Source organism: Hippocampus bargibanti, linkage group LG17 (assembly GCF_051943395.1).
Source record: "Hippocampus bargibanti isolate YZ-2025 linkage group LG17, ASM5194339v1, whole genome shotgun sequence".
In the NCBI taxonomy this organism is placed as follows: Eukaryota; Metazoa; Chordata; class Actinopteri; order Syngnathiformes; family Syngnathidae; genus Hippocampus; species Hippocampus bargibanti.
Genome location: NC_142750.1, coordinates 7,571,762 through 7,585,673, shown reverse-complemented (window position 1 = coordinate 7,585,673; position 13,912 = coordinate 7,571,762). Strand labels below are relative to the sequence as shown.

Sequence of the window (13,912 nt, the reverse complement as noted above, 5' to 3'; positions counted from 1 at the left end):
CGAGCGAACTACAGTTGTGCTGGTAACCCTGGCCCTATGTCCTTAATGCTCTAATGTTGGGGAAGCAGGGACTTATCAGAACAAGGGTCCGACACAGGGACCAATCAGAGCAGAGGTCTTGCACTGCCTCATGCTGTATGTCGATTAGGGATATAGGGCCAGGATTACAAGCACCATTTTAGTTCACTGACGAAGCTCTTTGGATGTCAAGTGAAACGTTCAACACCTTCAAAGAAGTACAGATGACTGCTAAAGAAACCTTTTCCTCGACAATGACTACTCAAAGCGCAATATGTGTTTTAGTGCTACTGGAAGGATCACCATGAAGCCAATCACAAGTCCATTTACATTATCATATATTCGTGACTGGTCAAAGAGGTCCTCAACCGTGATTGGGCCAACAATTCGTCATAACTCGCTGCTAATTAGCTTTGATTGTGTGCGAAAATGAGTATTGTGCTTGAAAAACAGTCATTGGGGTCAGGGGGCGGTGTGGTTCACTTGACAATGCTGACTGTTTTGTAAACCGCCTCCTCTCTGTCTGCTACCACGTCATTAGCATAGGCGAGGTGACGCTTTGAACTAGCGAGGCTCTTTGAAAAAATGAATCATTCTAACAAATTAAGTCAAATTATTTAAAAACGACTTGTTTAGGTTGACTACCAAATGAAATACTACTAATAACCTATTCTGATTTACTAGAAAAGACACTAATAAACACAAATGCTAATGCTAGTTTACCCAGCTGTTGTACCAAATCCCTGAACATATAAACACACATGCTAATGCTACTTTACCTGGTTGTTGCACAAAATTCCCTGAATGTGTTGGCCCTTGGGTTCCTAACTTTTAAGTATGCACAGAAATGACGCAAACAGTGTCTTTTAACGCTGCAGTATTCAACGTCGCAAACTCCACTACGCTCCCAAGATGACTCATTCTCCTCCATTCTTTTTCTGTTCTGTTTTTTCTGTTCGTGTATCATTTTACATTCAATGTGGCTTGTTTTTTTCCACTTTCCCCAAGAACAATATAGAAGTGGGAATTCAGCCATGCGGCGCTAAAGTCAGAACTAGCTCCCTCCTTGGTGACCTAGCCTACAGACATTCATGTTAGCATTCTCCTCCAAACGCCAGACTCCATGCAATATTCAACACGGTTTGAGCGCAGACTGATCTATGACTATGTGACAGAATTTTCCATCGTCTGTGCTTGAGTGTACATCCAATCCATATGCGCTCGCCACACGTGTGGGCTTGGATGTCATGCTCCGTGTCCTGTGTGTCCACATCTCCCCCGCAGTGTCCAATTAGTTCGGAGACGCGTTCAATCACCAAGTGACCAGCAGGTGTCTGCTTCCACAAGCCTGAAAGCCATATTACTAAACTGGCACAAGGAGATGTGTGTGTCTCTCTCTGTGTGTGTGTGGGGGGGGGGGGGTGTATTGGAGAACGAGGAGGGGGGGGGGGGTCTGCTCAGCTGTAGTGGCTTCAATCTTTGTTCGTGAGGATGCCAGCAGCTTTGCTTGGATGGATAGATAGATGGATAGATACCAAATAGATAAAAATGGTAAACTTTGTGTGCATTTTTGGACTGTTTTGTGGGTCCTAATCATTTCCGATTATTGGGACAATGCGGCTTTTCGTAGGGTGAATTTTCAAAAATGTCTGGGATTTGCCCGATTGCCCATATGCCTTACAACTTTGCCAAATGTGTGAGTAAAACAAATACAACAGCCTTGGTTTTAGGTCTTCTTCGAGCAATAAGTCACAGTGAACATGTTTTCATCGCCTTTTGTTCCTGGAAAAGGTACAAACCACCTTGGAGACTAATAATTCGTCCTATGAGAAAGGTGGCTTTTACCTCTAGTGACAGAACTTGACATGAATCTCCCTCCCCCGCCTTTTTTTTTGGATACCTGTCCATTTTGGCCAATACCAAAAGTGGTGGTGTCAACCAGACCATGTATTTTGGCGATCTTCCAAACTTTTTGGCACCATTTTATGGAAACCTGCCTTCTTCTGCTCAACCGAGAGCCAAATGAAGTCTTAATAGAAACAAGATTCTATGTTGACTGTTTTTCATTCAAAGCCTTTGAGGTAAAATTGCGCAATGGAATCCAAAAAGTAGGCCGAGATGAATGTGATTAGGGACTACACCTAAGAGGGACGCGAGCGTCCGCCTGAGCGCTCCCTCTCTCCCCTCCACCGTTTATCATATCGCGACAAGCCGTGACGCTGATGTCCTACAAATGAGCTGATAATGCATCTCATCTCACTCTGCTGCTGCCCATTATCATCCTATCCTTTGTGTCCTCATTTTAAATTCCCAACTAACTTTTATCGACCCTAATCTTTTTTTTTTTTTCGTTTCAACCTTCCTTCCCACCCTGCCCCCCCCCCCCCTCCTTCCCCCGTTTCCCACTCCCTCACCATCTCCGCCATAGCTTTCAATGATGACATAACCGTCACTCTTTGTCCGCTTTCTCCACTGCACTTCCTTTTCCCTTCCGCTGCAGTCTTTGTGTGCCCGGGGACGCTGCTACGCGTGCAAGCGCCCAGCTCTTTGCAGGAGGCCGAGCACCAGGCGGGAGCGTGGTGCAAGGACCCACTCCAGTCCGGCGACCGGCTCTATGTCATGCCCTGGACCCCCTATCGTACCGACATGCTCTTCGAGTACACCTCCTGGGAGGATTTCAAACAGAGTCGTGCCACTACTACTTACAAGTGAGCAGACTGGCAAACAGCAGCCGTACCTTCGCTTACCATAAGGTCTTCATCTATAAGGCTCTCTAATCTGCTTGGAATTCCACAGGTTACCCAACCGAGTGGACGGCACGGGCTTCGTGGTGTACGACGGCGCCGTTTTTTACAACAAAGAGCGAACGCGTAACATCGTCAAGTACGACCTGCGTACGCGCATCAAAAGTGGCGAGGCCATCATCACCAACGCCAACTACCACGACACCTCGCCGTACCGATGGGGGGGCAAGTCGGACATCGACCTGGCTGTGGATGAAAACGGCCTGTGGGTGATCTACGCCACCGAGTCCAACAACGGGCGGCTGGTGGTTAGCCAGGTGGGAGATCGGCGTGGTCCACAGCGGGGGTGGGATTAAACTGAGGCAGTTTGCCTGAAATGAAAATAAACAAATAGAGATACTGCCACCTACAGTAGTGGATGTGCAATTACACAATATTATTGTATTGCTAAAAAACAACAATAAAATACTCACATATTCAGGTCATACACCCACTATATGAAACATACTGCCATAATTTGATCTTTGCAGCTGTGAAATGTCAATTTGTCCACTGCGAGACGAATAAAGGCAAATCCAATCCAAATCCAATCCAATCTGCAGGAAACCTTTGGGGGACGCAAGAACAACCAATCAGAAACCGGGGGTGTGACTGATAACATTCCAATTGTCTCAGTATTTAAATTGAGCCTTCTGTTTGATTTTTTTTTTTTTTACCCAGGTGAATCCTTACACGCTGCGCTTCGAGGGCACGTGGGAGACAAGCTTTGACAAGCGTGTGGCATCCAATGCCTTCATGGCTTGCGGCGTGCTCTACGCCGTTCGCTCCGTCTACCAGGACGACGACAGCGAGGCCGGGGGCGACTTCCTCATGTACGCCTACAACACCAACCACGGTCGAGAGGAGCCCGTCAATATCGCATTCCCCAACCCGTACCAGTACATCTCCTCCGTGGACTACAACCCCCGTGATAACCAGCTCTACGTTTGGAACAACTACAACGTGCTGCGCTACCCGCTGGAATTCGGTCCGCCGGACCCCACCACAGGTTGGCATGGCACTCATAAAGTAAAAGAGCAATTACTGTCAATCATAAAAGTTGCAAATCACCCAGATAAACCTCAGCGAGATCCGTCCAAGTTGCACAATCAATCTGAAAGTGACAGGTGAAACCTTTTTTGCTCTCGACTGTGACAGACAATGTTATGAATGAAACGTAGCCCAAGGTGGTTAACTCGGGGTGAGATTTACTCAACAAGCTTGCATCTTATTTGCATTAAAAATGCGAAAACTTTTGTCATTGCGCCTTCTACTCCGGTGCTCCTTATATCTGGAAAAAATAAAATAAAATAAAATACACCATTTCCCCTTGTAGAAAAAGTCCGAACCTATACTGTAGCGCCTTATTTAGTGGTGTGCCTTATAGTTAGAACACGTTTATCTATTTCTATATTATATTATATTATATTATATTATATTATATTATATTATATTATATTATATTATATTATATTTGGATTTTTTTCATTCATTGGGGATGCACATTAAAATAATAATAATAATAATAATTATTATTATTATTATTATTATTATTATTATTATTATTATTATTATACATTTGATGTATAAACGCCTTTCAAAACTCCCAACGTCACTTTACAGTCACATGCTAAGTTTTTTTTCTGTGGGTGTGCAGCGGCAGCTCCACGCGCTAGTGTTCACTCAACCCGGAAGTAACTCAAATAGATAAAAAGCTAGCTAGCCAGCAAATCGATATCTGATAGCTAGCGAATAGATTCACTGCCATTCCCAAATTCACTAGGGAATTGAAAAGCATGACGTGGAGCGCCATTCCCGAAGTTTTTCAGGTTTTGTTTTTTCCTGGGGGGGTGCCGATAAAGTGCTATACTACATTGTACTCCGTTGCGCCTTATATATGGAAGATGTTTGAAAATATTTTCCTTGCGCCTTATAGTCCGGAAAATACAGTATCTCTTGTTTATTGCTACAGCTCTTATATTGAGCATGTTGTCTAATGTTTACGCTACCTTCAAATTAGCATTTTGTTTTACTCCAGATTGACTCTTTTGATTGGTCAACCCCTCAATACCTCTTCCCGCCTCTATTGTCGTCGCCATCTGTCTACGGCGAACGCCATCGGGCCGCTTATAAATCTCCAGCTGTTGTCGCGGCGGCGACGGCGAAGGCGCATCTCAACTGCTCTGTGTCATCGATAATGCAAAAGTCGCGGGCAAAGTGATAAAGCAAGTAGGGGTGGGAGGAGGAGGAGGATAAGATGAGCATCTTGGCAACGCGTCAAGTGTAAGAAGCAAGCTCCTGCCGAGCTGGAGCAACATGAAGGTCTTGCGTGAGGGATTCGCAGATGTTGCGCCGCTGCGTTTGATCGCTCCAGATTTTTGCCGTTGTGATGCGTGGCTTTTATCTTCCCATTAAGTCTTGTTGTTAGTGATGGTGACTTCTCCCATACATTTGATCAATTATTTACTTGTGCCTGACTTGTGATGAGGCCTCCTCACTATCTCATCGCCCATCCCCGCCCACCCAATACCCCCTATAGGCAAGCGTATTCTTCGGAGGATGCTTTGAAGGACCCCAAAAAGTATTTGTAACCCCAATTATTGCCAGGGTTGTCTTTCACAAGTGCCATTTTACCTTCTCATTTGCCCCTCGGGTAGACATCATCTACAGTGATCACAGGCGCTTGATCTTATTTGGATTTTTTTATTTTTCTTTTGCTGCCGGCGTCTTACTCAAGTGTAAGGCACAGCGGAATTCAGACAATTTTAGTGCTTTTGTATGTGAGCAAAAAAAAAAGCATTTCGTTATATCGTAGCATTTGTGTTGAAAAGCTGCTGGAAACAACAGGCAACATATGCATTCAGGCAATGTAACAAAAGGTATATATTATTTTTCCTCTGCAAAGCATATATTCTTTATCCTCTGCAAAGTAATATTTTTTTACATCATATTTACCAGTGTATGTTGCAATTACTGTGTTGCATTACAGTGCATGTCCAATTTTTATACAACAGAAGGCATGTATTCTTTATCCTCTGAAAAGTAACAATTCTAAAATCCTATTCACCAGTATATGTTGCAGTTCATGTCCAATTTTTAAGGCATATATTCTTTATCCTCAGCAAAGTAAAACTTTTGACATTCTATTTACCAGTGTGTGTTGCCGTGCATGTCCATTTTTTTTTACAACAAAAGGCCTAAATTCTTTATCCTCTGCAAAGTAAGCATATTTAAAATGATATTTACAAGTGTATGTTGCTGTGCATGTCCAATTTTTATACAACAACAGGCATATATTCTTTATCCTCTGCAAAGTAAACATATTTAAAATGATATTTACAAGTGTATGTTGCCCCGCATGTCCAATTTTTATACAACAAAAGGCATATATTCTTTATCCTCTGCAAAGTAAAATTTTTAAATCAGATTTACAAGTATATGTTGCCATGCACGTCCAATTTTTATACAGTTCCCTTCACTGAAACACTCCCTAAAACTTTTCTGTATTTCTCACAGGTCCTCTGACCACCACGCAGGTGACCACCACCCTTGCGGCGCGACCCTTCACCACCACCACCACCACCACCCCCTCCACCGCCCGTCCGGTGGCTCCAACGCTACGGCCCATCGGCTCCATCAACAAGCATCCTGACCTTCGGGCCATCACGGCCACTGTGCCCGTCAACCGATGGACGCCGCCATCCTCGCAGGGCCCCCACGTCTGTGAGAGTAAGCTGGTTCGAGGCGTCCAGTGGCCCAGCACGCTGAAAGGGGAAACGGTGGACCGCCCGTGTCCCAAAGGATCACTCGGTATGGATGTTTCTTTGTGATGCATATAATGATTCACCGGTGTGACAATCAGTTGGACCCGACACTAAGTGCACACCAAAACTGTTGACATATGAAATTCATTTTAAAATGATGATTACAAAAAAGAATAATATAGATACCCGATATGTTAAAACAAGAACCACATCGGCACAATACTTATTCCTTTCAGGAGGACTCAACCATCCCTGTTACAGAGCGCTTTACTAATTAAAATGCACATTATTAACTTTCTTTTTTGGTCTTTTTCATTTAACTCATTTACTGCCTTTCAAGAATTAATTCAGGAATCGAAAATATGACGTGGAGCGCCATTCCCGAATTTTTGGGCGGATTTTGTTCATTCATGCTTGGGTGCCGATAAAGCGCTGGCCATGGCCTCTGGCCATGTTTTTTCTTTTCTACAAGTGGGTATCATTTCCCTTTTTTCCATGTTAGTGCTTTGTTCCAGCTTCAGCTGTTGTAAAAGCGCTATATCAACCAATATGTATGTATTGCATTGTATTTTGGACAGTAACCCTCATTTCAAGCTCATATAAATCCAGATAATTGATATTATAGTAATAATTGATATTATAGTAATGTTTTTCACCATTTGCCTTTTGTCCATGTTAGCGGTTTGTTACTGCTTCAGGATTTAATGTTTTAAATAAATATGTATGCATTGTATGGTATTTTGAACCGTCACCCCCATTTCAAGCTCAGATAACTCCAGACGCATATAACTTAGGAATTAACTATTTTTTTTCTGATGAAAGAATAGAGTCTAAAGTTTCTTACGCTGTACTGTTTCGGTGGTCCTAAAACTCAATATTCTGTGTGTCTTGGAATTCGAGTGACAATGACAAAACCTGCACTGGAGTGGACACATTTTTGCACGTGTCTGGCAGTGAATGAGTTAACTTCAATTGTGAAAAGTGAGTTGAAATTTCATGGCACTGCTGGACAATACTGTCGAGTGTTGTTTTTTAGCTCATTGTTTTTTTAATGGCACTGAAGCAGATTAAAACTGTTTTAAAAGACTCTTGTGCGCTGTAAAAATCCCCGGGAAAAAAAACAAAAAAAAACTTTTTATTCCATGTGACTTCCACTCGAAATGTCCTCAATGCACAAGATGGCGGGGAAAAAATAATCCAAAAAAAAAAATTATATCTATAGTTTTGGTCTTGACCAGCAAGGAAACGTCCCCGAGGACTCGCAGATGAAAACTGCTCCTCCACGAATGAAAGGCTCATCTCCCACAGAAAGCGATCTGATTGAAAGTGGCGAATAATGAAATGAAAGCCGAGGCAACACAGGCCTCATCTCCTTCTTTTATTTATTTATTTTCTATGTTTTTGGTCTACCTTCCATTCTTCCAAATGTAGCAAATTGTTCTTTCTTCCTCTCGTTCTGTTAGCGTTGTTGTTTGCTGTGTGCGCAGGATATTTCGCTCAGTGGGAATACATTAATGTTACATTAGCCGAACTAAATTAGCTCTGGAAGGCAATCTGCATCCCACGGACAAGAGCAGGAAATAGGGCGTTTAAATGCAACAGCGCTTCGTCTCTGATCCTTTTTGCTCGCTGTTGTTGTCTTTAATCGCTTCTCCTCGACTTCTTTTCTTCACATCTTGATGCTGGTGGTTTGTGTTTGTAACGAGCGGACGGACGGACGCTTCTCCGGGCTCGTCCCGGAGTGCTGTCCTCTCCGTGAACCTGCTCCACTAAACACGACATGCTGGATGGAAATGACAGCCGGGCTAGAAGAAGAAGACGCTTCTTCCCTTCGGGGTGGCGGGGAGGCTTTTATACGATCGCAAGGGATCATGTGTGATGTTTTTTTTTTCTTTCGGACATGCTTTACGTTAGGGTGCATTTTAAACGGTTGCTTTTTTTAACAGCATGTAAGCCTATTTCTGAAACCGTCCTATCCGTCTCGACTACCCGGTTTTACCCGCGTGTCCTTCTGTTACTTATCCCTTTAGTGGCTAGCTGTGACAAAGAATTGATGCTTCCAAGCGACGCCTGAATCAATTTCTGTGGATGAGAAAATATATTAGGTAGTATTTAACTCATTCACTGCCAGACGATCTGCAAAATTGTGTCCAATCCAGTGCCAATTTTTTTTTTTTTTGTCATTTTCACTCAAATTTCATGATCCACAGAATATTAACTCATTCACTGCCATTCCTGAATTTTTTTCGGGAATTGAAAATATGACAGAGCGCCATTCCTGAATTTGTTCTGGTTTTTTTTTTTTTTTGTTTTGGTTGCCGATAAGATGCTGGCCAGACCTCTGGCAATGTTTTTCCCTTGCACAAAGGGGCAGCATTTCCCTTTTTTCCATGTTAGCGCTTTGTTCCAGCTTTTTTTCCATGTTAGCGCTTTGTTCCAGCTTCAATTGTTGTTAAAGTGCTACATAAACCAATATGTATGTATTGCATTGTATTTTGGACAGCCACACTCATTTCAAGCTCACATAACACCAGACACATATAATTTAGGAATTAACTGTTTTTTGTTGTTGTTTTTTTTTTAGACGAAAGAAGAGAGTCTCAGCTTTCTTACGCTGCATTGAATGTTTATGCAGCTCTAAAACTCAATATTCTGTGGGTCCTGGAATTTGAGTGACACTGACAAAAACCCTGGCACTGGAGTGGACACATTTTTATAATACATTTCATTTATAAGCGCCTTTCAAAACTCTCAAGGACACTTTACATAGTGAATGAGTTAAGTTTTGGGACTACTTTCAAGACAGTGTTAGTAACCTTACACTATCTTCTTTTATCAGAAAAAAAGAGTTAATTCCTAAGTTTTATGGTTCTGGAGTTAGTTGAGCTTGAAATGGGGGCGGCTGTACAAAATACAATACAATAAATATATATTGATTTGTATCGCGCTTTAACAACAGCTGAAGCTGTAACAAAGCCCTAACATGGACAAAAGGCAAATGCTGCCCCCTTGTGGAAGGGAAAAAAACATTGCTAGAGGTCTGACCAGCGCTTAATCGGCACCCCTGTAAGAAAAAACAATACCCAAACCAATTTGGGAATGTCACACTTTTCAGTTCCCGAATAAATGCGGGAATGGCGGCGAATGAGTTAATATAGTAATAGTTTTGACGATATGAGTCTGCGAAGAGATTAACCCCACAAAAAAGATGATTGAATCTTACCTTTAAATGTAAAGTGAGGAAAAGCCCAAGGCGAAGCATGGACCCCTGAGGCACACCGGATGTGGCCTCAATTGCAATTGTCGAGGTGTCGAGAAGGTGCATATTTTCTTGACAAAGACATTTTTGATATCACAGTCGCTGTGATAAATGACACTTTTAGCTGAATAAATGTGGGCAAACTAGCTCTGTATCAAACATTGAAATTAATCTCATTAAAAACTTACTCACACCCTTTCTGTCCTTTCATTTCACACACCGAATGCACTTTATCTCTCCACTGTGCTGGTCTCCAGGCATCGCTTCCTTCCAGTGTTTGGCCGAGCAGGTCATGTGGAACCCACGAGGTCCTGACCTGAGTAACTGCACCTCTCCATGGGTCAACCAGGTAGCCCAGAAGGTGAGACCCCGGAGTCTGCTCCTCTTTGCCTCCTTGTGGCCTCCTGGCCCATCCCCATCCTTCCCCAGGTGCCTCCTGGTGTATTTACATATCTCCAAGGCTGGCCTTATTAATATACACACTCATTTAAGATGGACCTTCATTACCACCCATCTGCTCTTAATCCTTAATTATCTCAACCTCGTACACTGGGAGGCAAGTGAATTTTCTGTATTTTTAGCAAGGAGGTCAACCCAGTCACTCTCAACCAAAAAGTTCAATGTATTCATTTAAAAATCTGTTTTTATGGAAAAGGAATAAAGTTCCTGGGTCAGTTTGACCCAGAGTTTTTTATGGTGCAAAATATAACCACTGTTACCTTGAAAAAGATAACTTGCTTAATTTTATAAGGGAGTTGCTTTATTTTTTAAAATGACATTAGATTCCCATTTCTGTCATTGTTTTTATATTCACCAAATACTGGCAAACCTACTATGCATTAAAATGACATCTAGTGACATTTAGCCATAAAGTTTGTTTTTGTAGAAAAAAATTAATTACCGTATTTTCCGGTGTGTAAGGCGCACCGGAGTATCAGGCGCACCCCCAATGAAAGGTGTATTTTCAAACTTTTTCCATATAGAAGGCGTACCGTCAATGAATGAAAAACATTTTCAAAATACTATTATAAATATCGAAAGGTTTTCCAAATATAAGGCACACCACATTATAAGGCGCTACGGTAGAGGCTGGAATTATACAATATTTCTTCTACTTGGTGGCAGCTGTCAGTCGTCGCGGGACCTGTTGTGGCTCAATATGACTTCACATATAAGGTGAACCTGCATATAAGGCGCAGGGTCATCTTTTAAAGAAATTAAAGGCCTTTGGGTGGGCCTTATACACCGGAAATAACGGTACCCTTTTTCGGGAGAGCTGTTACTAGGGGTTACGTTATCAGGTTACAAGGTGTATGCAAGGGTTGAATACAATCATTTTATTTCCTGTATTTAGTTGTATTTTTGAGAAAAAAAAAACTTCATTTTTATTAAAAACTCAAATAAAATGTTTCTAAAGTAAAATATAATAAAAATATAAAATAATGGCATTTTATTTAGCCGCCATTTTTAATTACTGTATTTTCCTTGTATAAGGTGCACTGGAGTATAAGGCATATCCCATTGAATGGTGTATTTTCAAACTTTTCCATGTAGAAGGCGAACCGGACGATAAGGCGCATTTTCAATGAATGAAAAAAAAATGTTCCAAATATAATATATAAATGTTTTCCAATTACAGTAAAGTCTCGTTATATCGATATTCAAGGGAGTCCGAAAAAATATCGATATAACCGGGACTATCGATATATCCGATATCGATATAACGAGACTTTACTGTATAAGGCACACCAAACTGGAGTCACGCACTACTTTTTCTACAGGGGGGGGTCTCGGTGGCTGCTGACAGTCGTTGCGAGATCTGTTGTGGCTCAATATTAATTCACATATAAGGGGCAGGGTCATCTTTTGAAAAAAAGATGGCTTTTCGGTGTGCCTTATACACTGGAAATTACGGTACAATGAAAAACAACATGGTGTGCTTAATGAAATTTATGTCATCAAGTGGTTGCACCAAATAAAAAATACTTTTTTTAACATCAAAACATGTACATTTCATTAACAATCAAGCGACCTCTCGCTTTAATCGACATTGTGATGTCAAGTAATCGAATAATTGGTTCACCCGAGCAAGACTCCCTGGTCATAAAATGGTTTCTCTTGAGTCCATTTAGACATGATTAACTTTTGTCCTCTCGCTTTCCTTGTGGAGAATGGAAAAAGTTTCATAATGTGAATTAACGCTTTAATCAACATCGTGTCGTCAAGTAATCAAATAATTGCTTCACCCCAAGTGAGACTCCCTGGTCACAAAACGGCTTCTCTTGAGTCCATTTAGACATGACTAACTTTTGTCCTCTCGCTTTCCTGGTGGCGAAAAGTTTCATACGCCAAATTAATCTCCTGCTTTTGGCAAGGATCGATAGCAGCCGCGCAAAAGCAGTCGCTCAGGGTGCGATTTGTGAACTGAGGCTTCCACTTGACAGTGTGTACTACAAGGTTTGTTTACAAGAAGAGCTGTGATGAAGATCCCGTTTCCGACGATCTGGGAGAAATGATAACGCAAGAGAGACTTTTTTTATTTCATGGAGACACAAAACGCACGTCCCCTTTTTTTTTTTTTTTTTTTTTTTGCTTCTCCTCAATGTGTGCGGTTTGAAATCTGGCGGATATCAAAGCGCGTTGTTTGCGCCGACTCCTCTTCAATAAAACACGTTGTTGGTCTGTGTTGCGCTTTGAAGATCAAAAGCGGCGAGAATGCGGCGAACATCGCCGGCGAGCTGGCTAACCACACGCGAGGACGGATCCAGGCGGGGGATATCAGCTCCTCGGTGCGACTGATCGAACAGCTCCTGGACATCCTGGACGCTCAGTTGCAGTCTCTCAGGCCCGGCAACAAGGAGTCGGCCGCTCGCAATTACAACAAGGTGGACTCCCGGAAGTCGTATTGATTGATGGCGTTTTTTGGAAGTCTTTAATTCTTGACTTTTTCTTCTTGTCCATCCAGTTCCAGAAGCGAGAACGGACATGTCGGGCCTACATTCAGGTACTTTTTTTGTCTGCCAAACTTTCCACACTTGTGAAGAAGTACCGCTATCTGAATCCTTGGGGACTCTCATTGCTGTCATCTAATTAGTGTTTCTGTCGCAATTGGCAAATTGAATTAAAGATCAAGAGCGGTTGGATGAAGCGACAATCTAAAGGGCAATGTTGTGTTAACCGATATGTATGCATTGTATGTTTTTTGTACACCTGCCCTGATTTTATGGTCAGATAACTCCAGAACCATATAACTTAGGAATTGACAAGAAAGTCTCAGGTTTCCTACGCTCTATTGAATGTTTATGTAGTCCTAAAACTCAATATTCTGTGGGTCTTGCAATTTGAGGGAAAATTACAAAAGCCCTGGCAATGGAGTGAACACATTTTTGCACATCGTCTGGCAGTGAATGAGTTAATAATAAAGTTGGAAAAAAATTGTTAAAGGTTTTACAAAAAGTTATTTTATAAAAATGAATTGACAACAAAGCCCATTTTAAAATGTATTTTTTTCCAGGTAACACTGAACAAGTAAATTGAGTTTAAAATGAAAGTTTCCATTTAAAATACCGCCAGCGCCAAGTAGACGCTACTTTGTCATGGCCCTTTTATAATATTTCAGCAATTTCTGCACTTCTCAGAAACCCGTAACGTAATATCACGGAAACACACGCGTGTGTGAGTGTGTGTGTGTGTGTGTGTGTGCGTGTGTGTGTGTGTGTGTGTGTGTCCCGGTCCCTGTTTTTGTCCTTGCGATGATGAAACGTGGCTTTCTTTTCCCTGTGACCTTTTTGCAGCATGCTGTTACATGAGACCGCATAAGAGCCGTTGTTGCTTGAGGAATAGCCCGTACACGCTATTTTGGACACAATTTGGCAATGATGGAGCCAATTTGAATGCGATGGACTTTTTATGAGCTGAAAAAGCTCTGCCTGCCCGCCCGCCTACCCGTCGTGGCGCGAGCGACTGAGTAAATGTTTCATTGTGAGAGTTCCCCCGCAACCCACCAACCTCCCCAAGACAATGACATGATTCATCAAACAGACTCCTCAAATAAAATGGCTCTTAAAGGACAACCGACGTCACTTTTT

The 13,912-nt window shown here is 42.1% G+C and overlaps 1 protein-coding gene across 14 annotated transcripts in view; it reads left to right on the top strand.

Moving 5' to 3' along the window:
* Positions 1-13,912, top strand: part of adgrl1a (adhesion G protein-coupled receptor L1a) — a 253,372-nt gene that overhangs the window by 218,850 nt on the left and 20,610 nt on the right. For 10 of the 14 annotated variants that reach the window (XM_089018139.1, XM_089018138.1, XM_089018144.1 and 7 more), the window contains 7 exons: positions 2,447-2,726; positions 2,815-3,079; positions 3,483-3,810; positions 6,318-6,611; positions 10,082-10,185; positions 12,524-12,709; positions 12,790-12,828. In XM_089018139.1, coding sequence (XP_088874265.1) covers positions 2,447-2,726; positions 2,815-3,079; positions 3,483-3,810; positions 6,318-6,611; positions 10,082-10,185; positions 12,524-12,709; positions 12,790-12,828 — 1,496 coding nt within the window. The remainder of the gene's footprint in view (positions 1-2,446; positions 2,727-2,814; positions 3,080-3,482; positions 3,811-6,317; positions 6,612-10,081; positions 10,186-12,523; positions 12,710-12,789; positions 12,829-13,912) is intronic. The other 4 variants (XM_089018147.1, XM_089018146.1, XM_089018148.1 and 1 more) reach the window with 1 other exon arrangement.